The 19,333-nt window shown below is 38.4% G+C and overlaps 1 protein-coding gene across 1 annotated transcript; it reads left to right on the top strand.

Annotated features, from left to right (window-relative positions):
• Positions 1 to 4,566: 4,566 nt before the first annotated feature.
• Positions 4,567 to 19,333, top strand: tlr5a (toll-like receptor 5a). Its single transcript, XM_057823653.1, has 4 exons — positions 4,567 to 7,919; positions 12,738 to 15,027; positions 17,017 to 17,105; positions 18,354 to 19,333. Exons 1-4 carry the CDS (start codon positions 7,872 to 7,874, stop codon positions 18,567 to 18,569), a joined length of 2,643 nt encoding a protein of 880 aa, XP_057679636.1. The 5' UTR covers positions 4,567 to 7,871; the 3' UTR covers positions 18,570 to 19,333.

Here is a 19,333-nt window from a genome sequence, read left to right on the forward strand (position 1 = left end):
TGATAGTTTCCAATTGACACAAAGAAATCCCTATCATCTCTGAAAAATATGATTGTCTAGCATTTTTCAGTTCCTGGATGTATTTGCGAAGACTCTCTTTGTAGATATCATAAAAAACTAGGAGTTTGTATTTTCCCCATCTGCGTTCTGCTCGTCTACAAACTTGCTTTTGTTTTATAGCTAGTATGGCATTTCTCCAGGGTGACCTCTTCTTTCTTGACAAAGTTTTTGTCTTAATCGGGGCAATAGTGTCCATTACAGTCATCACACTGGAACTGAAACTATTTACAAGTTCTTCCACTGGAGCTATTGTAGGGGTTAATGATGAGGCATAGGCCTGTGTGAATAACGCACATGTGTTATCACTTATGTAACGCTTCCTAATCACCTCTGTTTCCCTTTTCAGAGGATGGACAGGGGTGGTCATTTTAAACATAATGCAGTAGTGATCAGACAGAGCAACATCATTCACTGTGACCACAGAGATGTTAAGACCTTTGGATATTATTAAGTCCAGTATGTGCCCTCTGTTATGTGTTGGAACTGTGACATGCTGTATAAACCAAATGTATCCAAAATATTTAAAAGCTCTCTAGCACATCCTTCTTCAGGATTATCAACATGAATGTTAAAGTCACCCACTAAAACAACACAATCAAAGTCCATGCAGACGGAAGACAGTATTTTAGTAAACTCATCAAAAAACATTGTGTTATACTTCGGTGGTCTGTAAATTGTTACCAAGGCAGCTCTGCAAGGGCTTTTTAGCTGAATGACAATATACTCAAAGGAATCAAACTGACCACATGAAATATTCGTGCATTGAAAACTGTCCCTGATCAGACTGGCAACCCCACCTCCTTTTTTATGGGTTCTTGGTGCACTAAAGAAATTGAAGTTTGTGGGGGTTGCCTCAATCAGAACTGTCGAACTCTTATCTTGATCTAACCAAGTTTCTGTTAGGAACAACATGTCAAGGTTATGTTTGCTGATAAAATCATTAATTAAGAAAGATTTGCCAGCTAAAGATCTAATATTTAGCAGAGCCAATTGAAAGAAAGCTAAAGAAAGTTTGTAGTGTTTACTTTGTAATATCTGCATTCGCGGCTATTTTTAACACAAAGTTGTAATTTCTGATCGGTCAAAAAATTTGAAAGAACATCAGGCACATAAAGAGGGCAGTAAACCGAGTATAGTGCTCTCCCGGCGGGGGGATGTGCGATAAGCCGCCAGTCGTCGGCCGAGGGGACAAGGAGCATGTCGGCCATAAAATGCAAGCCACCTACATATTAAAATGATCCCAGTATTTGACATAATACAAAACACGATGTTTACTCACTTCCTCAAAAGGCCCATGGTCCCACAGTAGTAGGGCTTATTTTGGCCAATATCCACCGGTGAATGGGAACCTATTGAAACCCCAAAAAGGCACACACGCTTCTCCCTTGTACAGCAAGATTTTTCTGCAGCAGTTTGGCTGGCGTGATGCGAGAAATAAACGTATTAATCCGCAAAATCAGCTGAATCCCTAGTCCATCTCATACAACAGTATGGCTCTATAGTGAAGAGGACTCCTTCCTCCGTACAAGTCACAGCGCCCTCTTTCTCAACTGGAGACTGTTGCCGGAAGTCACTCATTTTCATGGCGCGGGATTTAAAAAACTAAATAAATATCGTGATCGCTTCCACACTCATCCAAGCGGTCCATTTCATTCAGGAGCACAAAATATCACGTGTATTATGAAATAAACACACTTTTTCGTGTCACAGGCACTTTAAGTGTTCGGCGAAGGTTAAGACAAGGCCCAATTTTCATACACTGACCAAAGTCAGAGTGTTATTTCTAGGTTTTAGACTGGTTTTCTGCTAATTTACATGCTTTATTCCATTTTTTTCAACTGCTAGTCCTGTATCTAAGGAGTGGAGAAACTGGTTTGCTCAGTGGAAGGTTGACTAGCACTTGGTATGTGGACGTATAACAGACCTGCAGGGAGCATAGACTGCATGGATAATAAGGAGAAAAAAAAATTACTTCATTTTCCCCCCATCCATACATTTTTTTTCCCGATTATCTGAGGTCGGGTCTTGGGGGCAGCAGCTTCAGCAGAGAAGCCCAGCTCGTGACCATAGGTGACGGTAGGAATTTAGATCGACCTGTATATTTTATGCCATGAAAATATTATGTGATGCGTGGATGCAAAAATTAAATGAGAATATAGACATGAAAAAGAAAAACAGGAACAGTTTAAATCAGTTGTCATTTTCAAACATGAAAATCAAACGCGCAAGCCAAAATTATTTGAAGTAAATTTGAAATTTGAAGGAATTTGAATGGGAATTCACTTAAATGTTCACTTGGCTTAGCTATATCGGTTTTCAATTGAAAAAAAAAAGTTTTTTTAAATTAACTTGCAAAGGGTTCGGTGAATGCACATATGAAACTACTGTATTGGGGTTCGGTAACTTTAGCAAGTTTAAGAACCACTGGTTTAGCTGTTTGGTTATGCCAAAAATGGGAGCTCTAAATGGCTTTCAATACAGTACTCGGAAAATTTTGTTGTGCCGGAGTGGAGTTTGAAATACTCTATCTGTTGTTGGTAAATAATGCTGCTACACAGAAAAGTGGTTGAGGAGGAAGCACAGACAGAGGGAATAAGGACACCCACAACAACAGAGCCACAATTGAATATAGAGAATGTAAATATGATGTGACAACAAGTAACTGGTATGTGTGTAATAATTATTTGATCTGCAACTATAACTAAAGATCGCTTGCTCAGGCATAATTGAATTTAAATCAATCAAAACTCAAAACAACAATTAATATTGTCAATTCGATGCTTGTTTTGTCAAAAAAATGTTTTTTCTGATTCAAATGTCTGAAATCTTTCAGCGAAGTACAAGCGGAGCTAATTTACATTTAAAAAAATACCACATACAGTGGTATGAAAAACTATCTGAACCTTTTGAAATTGCTCAGATTTCTGCATAAAATCACCATCAAATGTGATCTGATCTTTCTCAAAATCACACAGATGAAAAAAAAAAACAATGTCTGCTTTAACTAAAAACACCCAAACATTTATAGGTTTTCACATATTATTGACGATAGCATTGAAACAATGACAGAAGGGGGGAAATAAGTCAGTGAATCCTCTGCCGAAGGAGACTTAAAGAGTAATTGAAACCAATTTTTACCAAACAATTTAAGTCAGGTGTGTGCCCAATCACTGACGAGTGGTTTAAAGCTGCTCTGCCCACACACCTGGTAAGAAATGTCTTGATGAGAAGCACTGTCTGATGTGCATCATGGCTCGGTCAAAACAGCTGTCTGAAGACCTGCGACCAAGGATTGTTGATTTGTATATAGCTGGGAAAGGATACAAAACCATCTCTAAAAGTCTGGATGTTCATCAATCGACAGTCATATAAGTTGTCAACAAATGGAGAGAGTTTGGCACTGTTACTTCTGTCCCAAGGAGAAGCGGTCCACCAAAGATGTTGCCAAGAGTTCAGCACAGAATACTCAGAGAGGTAAAAAAAGAATCCTACAGGGTCTACTAAATTACTTACAGAAATCACTGGGACAGTCCAATATCTCTGTGCACACATCAACTATATGTAAAACTATGGCCAAGAATGGTGTTCATGGGAGGACTCCACGTAGGAAGCCACTGCTGCATAAAAAAAAACAAAAAACATTGTTGCTCGTTTAATGTTCGCAAAAAGGCAGTTGGACACTCCACAGAAGTTTTGGCAAAAATATTTTGTGGACTGATGAAACCAAAGTTGAATTGTTTGGGAGTAACACACAACGTCATGTGTGGAGGAAAAATGGAACAGCTCACCAACATCAACACGTGATCCCCACCGTGAAGCACAGTGGGGATAAACGAACAACATTTCTTTTAGACAGCAGTGTCTTCCTATTAGTTCTCCCATCAACACCATTCTTGACCATAGTTTTACATATACTAGTAGTTGATGTGTGCACAGAGATATTGGACTGTGCCAGTGATGTCTGTAAGTCTTTAACAGACACTCTAGGGTCCTTTTTTACCTCTCTGAGTATTCTGCACTGAACTCTTGGCAAAATCTTTGGTGGACAGCCACTCCTTGGGAGAGAAGCAACAGTGCCAAACTCTCTCCATTTGTAGACAACTTTGTAGACTGTCGATTGATGAACATCCAGACTTTTAGAGATGGTTTTGTATCCTTTCCCAGCTTTATACAAATCAACAATCCTTGATCGCAGTCTTCAGACAGCTCTTTTGACCGAGCAATGCACATCAGACAATTATTCTCTTCAAGACATTTCTTACCAGGTGTGTGTTATATAGTGGGCAGAGCAGCTTTATACCACTCATCCGTGATTGGGCAAACACTTGACTTAAAATGTTTGGTAAAAATTGGTTTCAATTGCTCTTTAAGTTACTTACTTACTTACTTACTTACTTACTTACTTACTTATTTTTCCCCCTTCTGTCATTGTTTGCGTGCTATACTCATTAAAAATATGAAAACACAAAAATGTTTTGGTGGTTTTAGTTAAATCAGACACTGAACTGTATTTTCATCTGTGTGATTTTGACAAAAATCAGATCACATTTGATGGTGACTTTATGAAAAAATGTGAGAAACTCCAAGAGGTTCGGATACTTTTTCATACCACTGTAGATGTATGCTTCAGCACTGCAGACTAATTTACCCAACGACAACACAAGGAAACATACAAGAAAACCTGTGAGAAAATTTCCAGTTGTTCTCTTTAGAACAAGAATATAATTTATCATTTAAGTATGTAAAAAACACAGAAGGAAATTGTCTCATAGAGTTGGACCACTTAAGAACCAAGCAAGCCACTAATAACAAAATACTGTACATATTAATGAATTAATCCAACATTTCCAGTACTGCAAGACTGATATATTATAAACATGCAAATGATTACCATGAGTACATATGTGTGGAGAGGTTAGCCAAAAAGAAAAGAGAAAAACCTCTCTCCCCCAGTCTCTTGTCAGCACACGTTATGCAGGTGGAGTCTTTGGAGGCTTGCTTGCTGCAGTGTGACTGTTGGGATCCAAAACAATAGGGTTTGCTGAGGTACAGAACATTTAAATTAACCATTAGACATGTTATCTTGTTTTTTCTATCGTCGGTTTTTGTCAATTTTAGATCTCATATTTGGATTTGCCATCTATCCTGCAGTGTTGACATGATCAAGACGCGGCAACGGCGCATACCTGATCTGTATCGTTAACTTTGTCGCCTCCAGAAAAGACTGGCCTAGACTCGTCACACCACTAGAAAATTTCAAGTTCACCATTAGGGATGGAAAAGGTCTCTGAAAAACTCACAATATTTAAAATAATATTGCCTTGCAATTGTATTGCATAGTTGGGAAATGGTATCCGGTAAGGGGCCCTCTTTTCTGTTTTTTTAACACGCATGTACGCAGAAATTGCAAACTGTGTGTTTTGACAGAGTTACACAATGGACGGAAGCCTTCTAGTTTTTCAAACTAAAAGGGATCTCAGAAGTCGTGCACCACATGCATATCTGTAAAACGGTTTGTCGACATTCAGAGGATATAAAAAGAAATGGCCAGAAATGAGGCCTCTTACACATAATACAGACATAATTCACAATACAAGTGAAATTCGTGCTGCTCACATAGGGTGACCAAACGTCCCCTTTTGCCCGGACAAGTCCTACTTTCACGTAGTATCCTCGTCATCCGGGCGGGTTTTATAAATTCGTAAAAATGTCCGGTTTTTAATTATTTTTCACGGGACCAATTTGAAGAGAATCCCTCCGGCCGCTGGGTGGCAGCAGTCGACATGGCTCCTACTAGAAGGGAGGGAAGGAGCAGTTCTTCTTGTTATTGTTGGCAGTTTACGCCTATCATGAGGCATTACCGCCATCTACTGGGTTGACGATTTGGCCACAACGCCTGCCCAGTTGTTAAGTTTTTAACGATAAATACGTATATAATGGCAACTGTTGACTTCTGTTGGAGCTTCGACTGTAAAATCCCGTTTGGTGTTGCATCGTTGTGCTGCCGATGATTGTAAACTTTTATAGCAAAGTTTGATTTTTGCCTCAGCTAGCTATCAGTAAGCTAAACCACGCTAGGTATTATGGGAAACGTAGTTTTGGACTGCTACGTTCGGAAACATGCTGGTTGAATTGTTTGTCAGTTAATTTCGGTTATTGTTTGTGTGCAATCTAGAACATTGAATGAGATTATGAATTGAATGGGAATAACAATTCATCAAGGACAATTGTCGTGATAGTAATTTATAAAAATGTTTAGTTGGCACATAGCCTACTGTGTGTATGTGAATTGATTGGACTACATTTCCATGGGTCTGTATTCTATATATATTATTATTATTATTATTTTTTTCCAGACTGCATTTTTCCATCCAGAGTGAGGGAGCATACTAAATATATTAAAGTGATATAGGCCTCTTTGAGTGAACTTGGAGTAAAATTCAAGTATCTTGAGGCCGGGCTGAGTGTCCTCTTTTTTGGAAATCAAAATATGGTCACGCTAGCTCACATTAACTGCTTTACAACAATACAAAACAATTCCGATCTGCGAAGATAATCGACAATCCCGCCGCCGTGTGACATGTTCCTGGGTAGTTTTGTGTGATTTTTCGCTTCAAAAGCCAAGAATAAGACTGAAACATCACTCAGTTCGGGTTAGCATGTCAGCTAGCTGTCATGCCTCCTGGTTTGTTTACCCTCTCAAAAGCCAGGGCAGGGAAATGACAAAAAACTCCGGTGGCATAAAATATCGTTTTGGAGGTGCAAGAAGTGGACGGTTTTGACCATTATGAAGTAATTTTGCCATGTCGTACTGAATAAAGGCATTTTTATAATTTCATATTCCATTTAGCACAAGACTGTGCTTTGTCATGACCATACCATTTATTTAGCAATTAGGGAAAAATACTTAGATAAAAAGAATATCCTGTAAAAATATTGGAGTAGAGAGACTGAAACAATGACATTTTGCGGCTCTCTTTGTCGCATTTTTACCTTTATGAATAATTTCCCCTCAATGGGCTGAATTGTAAATCAGGTGAAACCATGACCTTGCCGACGTCATCCTCTTGTTGGGGACTCTAAAGCCCTATAATGGTAGCCGTGGCTAAACGGCAGATTAAAAGACTAATTTCTCGTCATCTGCGCTTTGCCAAATTGTTGTACTAGTATATAGCCAAATCGTCTTAAAATATGATTCAATTCACATAATAATGCTTTTTAAGACTTTTTTTTTTTAATCCTGTTGTACGCACTTTAAAATCCTTCAATCACCAATATTTACATGGTTCTTTTCTCTCACTCCCACAATTCCCACAATTAATATACATATTTGATAGAATCATGGATTTGTACAGTCCCAAATTGGTACTATTTTTCCCCTAGAATTTGAGTCATTGTAATTAAAAAAAAATTGGTTAGTGGCTACTGGTCTCCTTACAAATTATGTTATTGAATCTAAGAGGGTTCAATGACTGATTACATTTACTGGTCTCATTTGAGCAAACTCGCTGCGATAAGAGTGAAACATAATGTTGATCTTGAGGGGCAGCTGGACCAGATGTAATTACATTGAAGTTTTATGATAGTAATTAATGTAGTTTTAAGAAATGGATGTGTTTTATGAGCACAGCAAACGCCAGTTAACTATGAACTAATGTAAGGCAAACAGTCTTACACAATTTCCTTCTCTCTTGTGTACCCTCTCTGCACTAAGCTGCACTAGGTGGTAGTTTCATTACCACAAAGCCACTGTGACCACATCAAATTGAAAAGCTCCCTTTTACACTGTTCTGGACTGCAGAAAGGTCAACATGTGGACCATGGGTCTTCAGCTGGTCTTTATAGGTGTGATTGTGCAGGTCAGTGTCACACCGTTTTCTCAATGGCAATTTAGTAAGTCACTGTGATTTTTAAGTAATCGGCTCGGCAGTTGGCGGCTGATTTTCTACAGTCATTTTACTATCTTTGATAATTTCTCTATTAATGCTGATAAATTGTTGAGATGTTTTTTTAACAATTCCATTCATGGTCTACGCTGCATCCCTCATAGTTTTGATGGTCATTGTTTGTTGTGGTTGTAGAGCTGGGGTGCTCTATTGTTTTCTGATCCAAGATCCTACTTTTGAAGAAGACAACCTCCCGCGATCGACCTTGACAACGGGGGGATGTAAAATACATTTATTATTATCATCATTATTTTAACTATATATATTTATTTATATATCTATTCTAGGGCTGTCAAACGATTAACATTTTTAATCAATTAATCACAGCTTAAAAAATAATTAATCGTAATTAATTGCAATTCAAACCATCTATAAAATATGCTATAATTTTCTGTAAATTATTGTTGGAATGGAAAGAAGGCACAAGATGGATATATACGTTCAACATACTGTACATAAGTACTGTATTTGTTTATTATAACAATAAATGAACAAGATGGCATTAACATTATTAACATTCTGTTAAAGCGATCCAAGGATAGAAAGACTTGTAGTTCTTAAAAGATAAATGTTAGTACAAAATATAGAAATTTTATATTAAAACCCCTCTTAATGTTTTCTTTTTAATAAAATTTGTTAAATTTTCAAACAAAAAATAAACTAGTAGCTCTCCATTGTTAATGTCAATAATTACACAATGCTCATTGTGCTGAAACCTATAAAATCAGTCGTACCGAGGTGCCAGCAGAGGGCGACAAAACACCAAAAAACACAAGTAAGACACTGTGCTGTCATTTTAATCTGTTTGAACGGGGCATGTGCGTTAAATGCGCCAAATATTTTAACGTGATTAATTAAAAAATTAATTACCGCCCGTTAACGCGATAATTTTGACAGCCCTAATCTATTCATTTATTTTTTTGCCGCGAGCTACCCACATTACACTGTAAATGCTAATATACAACTTAATTGAATATGATAAGTGAACCAAACTCAATTTTTTATCAACCTGTTGTACACACTAATTTACAATAAGTAAGTAGTCATTTGTGGCTGGCAAACATGCCTAACTTAATGTATCTCAGTTAAAGCAACACGATGTAACTTTTCAGTGTTGGTCGATTTTAGCGACGCTGGTGGACAAAAGCAGGATTGCTTTGCCTTGTAGGGAACCACGGATAAAATGACATGTAGTGCTTAAAAGATCAATGTTAATACGTGTAATAATAATTTGATATTAAAACCCCTCTTTATGTTTTCGTTTTAATAAATTTTGTAAAATTATTAAAACAAAAAATAAACTAATAGCTCGCTATTGTTGTTGACGTTGCCGGGAGGTGACGTCACAGGGCCACGCTGGCGCACTTCACAGTCACTCTCACTATGTAAGGTAGGGATTCAAATACATCACAAGATGTCAATGGCGAGTTTTACATTAATAAAAAATCAAGCCAATGTCTGCGTTTTGTCCCTCGACTGACGCCATAGCTCCCTGTTTTTTATGTATTTATTTTTTAAACTGGGTCTATTGTGATTCCCGTTCATTTGAGTGTTGTCTTCACAAGACTTCTGAAAATGGCTCCGAGCATCAAAGTTTGTGTATTGAGACTAAATATTGCCATCTAGTGTATTTGTTGAGCTAAAGGAGTTGCTAAAATGTTTAAATATAGTTTGGCCAAAATCTGAGAAAGTTTTATGTGTATTTTGCGCATCTATTTTCATTGTGAATGCCGGTTCTCTTTGCATTGTTGTGTTAGAATAGGGCCTCAATAATACAGATAGACTTTTCTTCTTGGTGACATTTTTTGAGAGATATGAGTATTAGTTTTGTAGTATTTTCTCTATATGATACTGAAGTCAGTATGCATCTCGGCTAATGCAATCATGTCCATAATTGGAGTTGTTTTTTAACAGAAAACCGCTGACAGTTAGTTTTGCTTCAGATAATCATGAACTTTAACTGCCAACCAGCAAGGCTCATGACCTATTCTGCAAGATGAGTTAATCACCAAACAGACACACCTCCTTATCTGTACAGCATATAAGCAACGCCGAGCTCTCTGTTCAGCGTGCATTCCTCTACACGGCTTTTGTTCTGTCATTGAATGCACCCAGAAATTTCTGAGATTAAAACTGCGCAGTAATGATCTCTTGCCTCCAGTCTTTTATTTAGCAATCCAGTCTAGCCGTCTCACCTGAATTGAAAACGAACACGCGGAGGACCTGAAAGACTGCCTCCAACAATATTTATGTGTGTTATGAAAGAGTTGCCGAAGCTTATGCCAATAAACGGCGCGGTCTGAGCTATGAATCTGAATGCCTGTGTACACTCTCCTTTCTCTCTCCTACTGTGAATTAAAGAAACTACAGCGTCAGTCAAGGGAAAAACTCACTCATTGGCTTGATCCCTAATTAATGTAAAACTCGCCATTGATACCTTGTGGCGTATTTAAATCACTACCTTACATAATTAAAGAGTGACACTTTTTTTTTTTTTTTTTTAAGAGTGACAGGTGGAATTCTGGCAGCGTGGCCCTGTGATGTCACTGCCCTGGGACGTCAACAACAATGGCGACCTACTAGTTAAAATAATTTTACAAATTGTATGAAAACGAATACATCTAGAGGGGTTTCAATATCAAATTATAATAACTTATACTAACATTTATCTTTTAAGAACTACAAGTCTTTCTATCCATGGATCCCTTTAAGGAACATTGCGTTTCCCATGAGAACCAGCGCACACTCGTAGTGTCGTAAAATCATCAATCAATCAAAAATCAATCTACCGGTCACCTGCAGATGGATTAAATGACATTTCTGTTTTCAGCAATTGTGTGAAGGATAGTATAGTAATAAGGTAATGAATCCAGTGGTGGATAAACAACTGCATATGACAGTTAGCAACCGTGTGACTAACACCTCCACGGTGGGGGATCGTCACTCCAGCGAGCGAAAGCCGGGCCAATGTTTATTTTTGAGTATCCTCCACATATCCTCCCTTTTATCCCTCCTAGGACAAAACCTTTTGTCTCTTTTGTTGCTCTGCCATCTTTGCAGAATTCGTGCGAAAGCGTTCACATCGACTTCCATCTTTATAATTAATAGGGAAAGAGGGAAGTGACGTATGCCGTAAAGCAGTCAGCACATTTGTTGTTTTTTTTTGTGTGGCAGGGTTCCTGCCACCCTCCTCAAAGTTAATTCGTGCTGGTGAAAGCAGTACAGACCCTTTTAAAATATAAAAGATGTGTCATTCATCTAGTTGTCAGTCGACATACAGTGGCATGAAAAAGTATCTGAAGCTTTTGGAATTTCTTACATTTCTGGATAACATTATCATCAATGTTAGCTGATCTTTGTCAAAATCACACAGATGAAAAAACTGTCTGCTTTAACTAAAACCACCCAAACATTTATAGGTTTTCATATTTTAATGAGGATAGTATGCAAACAATGAAAATATAAGTAAAAACAAGGGAAAAATAAGTAAGTGAACCATCAAATTTAATATTTTGTGCCCCCCCCCCTTAGGTAGACATACAGTAACTTCAACCAACGTGTATTTTGTTTTTCTCAAATAATTCTGAAGTCGATTTACTTCTGCGTTTTGTATCATTGTCTTGTTGCAGCATCATCCTCTCTTTTAGCTTCAACTGTTTGACAGACGGTCTCAGGTTTTCCTGCAAAACATCCTGATAAACATTTGAATTCATTCGTCCATTAATGATTGCAAGTTGTCCAGGCCCTGAGGTAGCAAAACAGCCCCAAATCATGATGCGCTCTCCACCATGTTTCACAGTGGGGATGAGGTGTTGATGTTGGTGAGCTGTTCCATTTTTCCTCCACACATGACGTTGTGTGTTACTTCCAAACAATTCAACTTTGGTTTCAATAGTCCACAAAATATTTTGACAAAACTTCTGTGGAGTGTCCAACTGCCTTTTTGCGAACATTAAACGAGCAACAATGCTTTTTTTTTTTTTAGACAGCAGTGGCTTCCTCCGTGGAGTCCTCCCATGAACACCATTCTTGGCCATAGTTTTACATATAGTTGATGTGTGCACAGAGATACTGGACTGTGCCAGTGATTTCTGTAAGTATTTAGCAAACACTCAGGGGTTGTTTTTTACCTCTCTGAGTATTCTGTGCTGAACGCTTGGCGTCATCTTTGGTGGACAGCAACTCCTTGGGTGAAAAGCAACAGTGCCAAACTCTCTCTATTTGTAGACAACTTCTCTGATTGTCGATTGAAGAACATCCAGACTTTTAGAGATGGTTTTGTGTCCTTTCCCAGCTTTATACAAATCAACAATGCTTGATTGCAGGTCTTCAGACAGCTGTTTTGACGGACTCATGATACACATCAGACAATGCCTCTCATCAAGACATTTCATTTCATTTCATTTAAACCACTCATCAGTGATTGGGCACAAACCTGACTTAAATTGTTTGGTAAAAAATGGTTTCAATTGCCCTTTAAGTCTCCTTAGGCAGAGGGTTCACTTCCTTATCCCCCCGTCATTGTTTGCATGCTATTCTCATTAAATTACAAAAACCTATAAATGTTAGAGTGGTTTTAGTTAAAGCAGACACTGTATTTTCATCTGTGTGATTTTGACAGAGATCAGATCAGATGCAGAAATGTGAGAAATTCCAAAAGTTTCAGATTCGTTTCCATACCGCTGTATATTGATTCTCTGGATGATAAATGTTTTGCTTTCTTTTCTACAGGTTGTCACATGTTATCCATCTTGTAGAATATATGGCCTTATAGCTGATTGTCACAGACAAAATCACAAGTGGGTGCCTGCTCTGCCTCCAACCATCACCTCCCTCTACTTGGAGTTGAACAGGATCCCTGAGATTAACAGCACGTCACTCCAAAATCTGGAGCAGCTCCAAGAGTTGGATCTCGGGAAACAATTTGTGCCGCTTGTGATAAGGAACAACGCCTTCCTCAGGCAGACTCGGTTGCTTCGCTTGGTTCTTGGCGACAATGTTGGCCTTAAACTGGAGCCGCGAGCATTCGCAGGGATGGTCAGTTTAAAAATTCTCTTCCTGGACCATTGTTTTTTGACAGACTCCATTTTGGCACACACCTACCTCGAGCCACTCTTATCTTTAGAAGCGCTTAATCTTTTTGGTAACAAAATACGAAGACTCACACCAGGAATTTTCTTTCAAAACATCTTAAATTTGACACAGATAGACCTCATGCTCAATAGTATTGAGCAACTGTGTGAAAATGATCTCATGGGCTTCAGGGGGAAGTACTTCCAATACTTCAATTTGAACTCAAATCACTTGTTCAAAATGGCTACAAACACTTTTGATTGGGAAGGCTGCGGAAACCCTTTTCGAGGAATGGCCTTCAATATCCTTGATTTAAGTAGTACTGGGTTCAACGTGACTGCAACCAAACTTTTTTTTAAAGCAATGCATGGAACTCCTGTTGCTCATCTCATATTAACTGGTAATTTAGGGAAAGGAGTCTCATATAACACGCAAGCAGATCCAGACAAGCACACATTTGAAGGTCTTGCGAACAGCACATTAGATATTTTTGAATTGTCCAATAACAGAATATTTTCTTTGCAGAGGGGTGTTTTCAGTTCTCTTAGCAACGCCACCATAATTGACGTCTCTCGAAACAAAGTTAATCAGATTAACACTGGGGCCTTTAGTGGTCTGCAAGAAAATTTAAAATTCCTCAACTTGTCATTCAATATTATTGGAGAAATTTATTCGCACACATTTCACTATCTGAAGGAACTTCGGATTTTGGATTTGTCGTTTAACAACATTGGTGTGCTAGGAAATGACGCTTTTGAGGGTCTTCCCAATTTACAAGCGCTATATATGACTGGAAACTCACTACGAAAATTGGGTTTTCCTGCATCTTTGCCAAAACTTGAATATCTCGTTCTAGGTGACAATCGCTTGAATGAGCTGTACAATATGGATAAGTTAAGCGCCAACCCTATTCTTATAGATGTGACAAACAACCGATTAACCAACCTTGAAGATGTTTACATCGTTTTAACCCATTTTGAGAATCTCCAGAATTTCTACTTTGGTGGCAATTTCATTAAGTGGTGTACACTTGGTCAGGATGTCTCAATTCCTTTTAATCGAAGCTTACAAGTACTGGATCTTCATGATAGTTCGATGCAGTTAATCTGGGCTGAGGGGACGTGTCTTGATGTGTTTAAACATCTTGAGAATCTGATCAGTCTAAATTTAAGCTCCAACTCCCTCAAGATTCTCCCACAGGGTATTTTCAACAGCCTCAGCTCTATCGTTGACATTGACCTGTCATCCAATGCCCTGACCTATCTGCAGCCCGGTGTTCTTCCCAGCAGCCTTAAAATAATCGACCTTTCTAACAACTTCTTGGCCAGCCCTGATCCCTTGACCTTTGATTCCATCCTCCTTCTCAGCCTATTGGGAAATCGCTTTCACTGTGACTGTCATCTTGAGAGCTTCCTCAAGTGGATGAACGAGACCAACGTAACCTTCTTCAGTCCAGTCGAGGAATACCGATGTGAGTTTCCAGTTGCTCACTACAACCTTCCGCTGCTCAACTATTCCCAGATCATTGAACCATGTGAGGTCGATGATGAGCTGGCCGTCCAAGAGCTTAAGTTTGCGCTGTTCATTTTTTCCACCCTACTCCTCCACACTGTAACACTTTGTGGAATTGCTTACGCACGTCTACGCGGACGCATATATGTACTTTACAAAAAAGTTGTTGGTCGAGTTCTCGAGGGTCCCAAAGCCCCACCTCCTTTGGAGGACGCACAGTATGATGCTTACCTGTGCTTCAGTAACATGGACTACAGATGGGTGGAGGCTGCTTTACTAAAAAAGCTGGACAAGAAATTCTCTGAAGAGAATGTCCTACAATGTTGTTTTGAAGCCAGAGACTTCCTGCCTGGGGAGGACCACCTTTCCAACATCAGAGATGCCATCTGGGGAAGCAGAAAGACTGTGTGTGTTGTCTCCAAGGAGTTCCTTAAAGGTACAGTTTGAATAAATATTATTGATGGACAATTTAATGACATCTGTCATAAGCATTTATAAATGTTCACGGGAGGTGTCATGTCACGATTATGACAGTCATAATTAGCATTCAAATTACGTGTTACCCATAGACTTCATAATGTATTGATGGGACACGGGGCCATTAATAGGGGGCCTGCATTGTTGGCGAGGCCGTCAAAGCTGACCCAGTGAAATCACAGGCAAAGAGCTTTTTTCGTTGAAAGTTCTTGTGAATAAATGCTTAAATCCCTGAATTCTTTATAGATATGGACGCAAAACAGTCTCAGTTCTTGGTTAAAAGCAAAAAAAAATAAAAATAAAAAAACGTGCAGTTAGCGTTTATTTCACGTAACTATGTGGAAGTACAATACAGTCTGTTAGTGAATGTAGCTAGCAACCAACTTATGTAAACAGAGCTTTTCCGGTGAAAATTCTTGTGAATAAATGCTTAAATCCTTGAATTCTTTATAGATATGGACGTAAAACAGTCTCGCTTCTTGGTGAAAATGAAAAAAAAAGTGCAGTTAGAATTTATTTTACATAAATATGTCGAAGTAAAATGCTATTCTGTTAGTGAATGTAGCTAGCGGCCGCCTTATGTAAATAGAGCTTTTTCGGTGAAAATTCTTGTGAATAAATGCTTAAATCCTTGAATTCTTTATAGATATTGACGTAAAACAGTCTCGATTCTTGGTTAAAAGCAAAACAAACAAACAAAAAAAAAACATGCAGTTAGCATTTATTTTACATAACTATGTTGAAGTACAATGCTAGTCTGTTAGTGAATGTAGCTAGGGGCCGCCTTACGTAAACAGACCTTTTCCAGTGAAAATTCTTGTGAATAAATGCTTAAATCCCTGAATTCTTTATAGATATGGACGTAAAACAGTCTCGATTCTTAGTTAAAAGCAAAAAAAAAAAAAAAAAAAAAAAACCCTTGCAATTAGCATTTATTTTACGTAACTATGTCGAAGTACAATGCTAGTCTGTTAGTGAATGTAGCTAGCGGCCACCTTATGTAAGCAGCTTTTCCGGTGAAAATTCTTGTGAATAAATGCTTAAATCCCAGAATTCTTTATAGCTATGGACGTAAAACAGTCTAAATTCTTTGTCAAAAGAGCAAACAACCGTAAACATAAATATGTCGAAGTACGATGCTAGTCTGTTAGTTAATGTGGCAGCCGCCATATGTAAACAGAGCTTTTCTGGTGAAAATTCTTGTGACTAAATACTTAAATCTCCCAAATCTTTATAGGTATGGACGTAAAACAATCTCGATTCTTGGTTTAAAGGTAAAAAAAAAATGCAGCTAGCATTTATTTTAAATAAATATGTCGAAGTACAATGTTAGTCTGTTAGTGAATGTAGCTAGTGGCCGCCTTATGTAAACAGAGCTTTTCCAGTGAAAATTCTTGTGAATAAATGCTTAAATCCGTGAATTCTTTATAGATATGGACGTAAAACAGTCTTGATTCGTGATTAAAGGCAAAAAACAGTGCAGTTAGCATTAATTTTAAGTACATTTTGCGAACTATGCCAGTGCGAAGCGGCTAATTTCTCCCATTGATTTTTTTTTCACGTTTCAAAATGCATGCATGGTACGAAAAATATAATAATTACCTTGAATCCTCGAACAAATGACTCCTGAGATAATCCTTCCTGTTTGTATGTGGTACAGTTTTTGTATTTTTTCAACAAAAATCCGACGTTAGATCGCTGCGTGCGAATGTGTGAGAATAACTTCTCTTGATGCTGGATGTGGGCAGCCCCCTACTTGAAGGCGTGGCGCAGTGTGTGACTGATGTGAGCAGTCAATATAATTATGAAGTCTACAAATAGGCTCTCACACTAATAGGTTGGAATTCAGACATTGTGACGATGTTTTTTTAGATTTAATTTTCTCTCAGAACACTCATTGGCAAAATATAAAACGTTAGATCAATACTTGTTTTGTCCTTCTCTTCAGATGGTTGGTGCTTGGAGGCCTTCACCTTGGCTCAGGGTCGCATGCTGAATGAGTTGAGAAATGTTCTGATCATGCTGGTGGTTGGAAAGGTCAGTGCTTCTGGACGAAAATTACCAGTAGCGACTTTGTGCTGTCCCCCTGTTATCCTTGTTCATAAAACTTTTAATTTTCCCCGGTGACTTACAGTTCAAAATATCCTCGATCAAATTTGAAGGGACAGATACAAAACATAAGGGGCTATTGCAGGACTTCTTTATACCTCCAACAACAGAACTGCTAAGTGGTTAAAAAAAACAAAAACAAAACAGGTATCGTCAGTCCCCAGGTTACGAACATGTTCTGTTCCTATGCTGGCGACATAACCCGAATTTCCGTGTAAGTCGGAATTAACTATTTAAGTACCCCTAAATACCCCCCCAAATCTCAATATAATTATCCAAAAGCATGTAATATACATCATTGCACTGTCCTCGCTAAGACGTTGGAGCTAAGTCCTAGCTAGGCAGCGAGCTAAGCGCCGAAATGACGAAGTCGGACGTCCGTGTGGTTTGCAAGACTTTATTCAGCTGCTCATGACATCAACACTTGCAGAATGAAACTAAAATAAAAAATGAAATTAGTTTCATTTTCAATAACAACAATTTAAATTTGTATTTATAACTAGCTGCTTATAGAGAAATAGCAATCCACACAAACGATTAGCATGTACCAGTTAGCTTCTGCACATCATCAAAAACAATCACATAAACCCGCCCCAAATATTTGACCACAATTAAAAACGTACAATAAAGAGTATAAAAGGTGTGACATACAGGTGTTATCTCTGTGGATGCTTCACAATCAACAAATGTGTGCGCAGGCTTGCAGCTGTAATCTTTCTCCTCTCTCCCTCATTCTCTCTCACTCGGCTGCGCGACTTTTTCGTGGGAGCAAATGCGCTCTTCCTCGTGTGTGCGCGTGCACCCTTCTTCGCGTTCGCAAATACGTTCTTCTTGGTGTGTACATGCGCTCTTACTCGCGTGTGGAAGAACTACCTGTTCTATGCTTCCTGAATCAAAATAAAAGCATGCATCACAAAAAAAAAGTCAACATTAAAAAAAAAAAGATTCAGACAAAATGGCGGACAAACCAATTTTGTCAAGAAATGTTTGAGGTGCTCCACAGAAAATCGATGCGGTCTCGATGCTCTGCCTGTTGGCATACCTTATAAAGCGTTCCATAGGTTAACAAGGGCTAATGGGGCATCTAGCATTGTCTATTTTGTATTTGATTTTATAAAAGCACAATAAATATTTAATATTTTTGGTTTGCTATAACCTGATGAAACCCAAATACAGGTGACTCACTACCACCTGATGAAGTACAATGCAGTTCGAGCATTCGTCCAGAGGAGAGAATACCTCATCTGGCCAGAGGACCCTCAGGATCTTGAATGGTTTTATGAGCGACTCATCTCTCAAATAATGAAACACACTGAGGTGAAGAAACCTGACAAGGATGTGCCAAAGCCCAAAGTTCCACCTGAAAACCACATCGAACTTGAGAACATTTAAGAATAGCAACATGTCTCCTTGGTCCCACGTAATCTTTAATTTGGGAATGTGACCCTGCATCCATCGTGTCATTGGTACTAAAAAGAAGTGGTATGATTTGTTTTTTGAAATAAGAAGATATTACAGGAAGTGCTATGTTAATCCTTTAAATATTGATAACCCAAAGGTCTTGTAAGAACTGGACAATCCCGTGGTGATGTGATTCATGCAATTGGAGTAAACCATAATATTATCAGTCATACACTTCATAATGATATTGACGGGTCACATTCCCCAGAAACTGCACCACGCCTTCAAGTAGAGGCCGTCCTACACTCCGCTTTAGTAGGTCGAAATCGGTCGAAGTTATTCAACTAGGGCTGTCAAAATTATCGCGTTACCGGGCGGTAATTAATTTTTTAAATTAATCACGTTAAAATATTTGACACAATTAACGCACTTGCCCAGCTCATACAGATTTAAATGACAGTAGAGTGAAAGGCCCACTTGTTAATTGTGTTTTGCGGAGTTTTGCTGCCCTCTGCTGGCGCTTGGGTGTGACTGATTTTATAGGCTTCAGCACCCAGGAGCATTGTGTAAGTAACTATTGACATCAACAATGGCGGGCTACTAGTTTATTTTTCGATTGACATTTTTTACAAATTTTATAAAAACGAAAACATTAAGAGGGGTTTTACTTTTAATATAAAATTTCTATAACTTGTACTAACATTTTTCTTTTAAGAACTACAAGTCTTTCTATCCATGGATCGCTTTAACAGAAT

This window comes from Corythoichthys intestinalis, chromosome 19 (genome assembly GCF_030265065.1).
Source record: "Corythoichthys intestinalis isolate RoL2023-P3 chromosome 19, ASM3026506v1, whole genome shotgun sequence".
In the NCBI taxonomy this organism is placed as follows: domain Eukaryota; kingdom Metazoa; phylum Chordata; class Actinopteri; order Syngnathiformes; family Syngnathidae; genus Corythoichthys; species Corythoichthys intestinalis.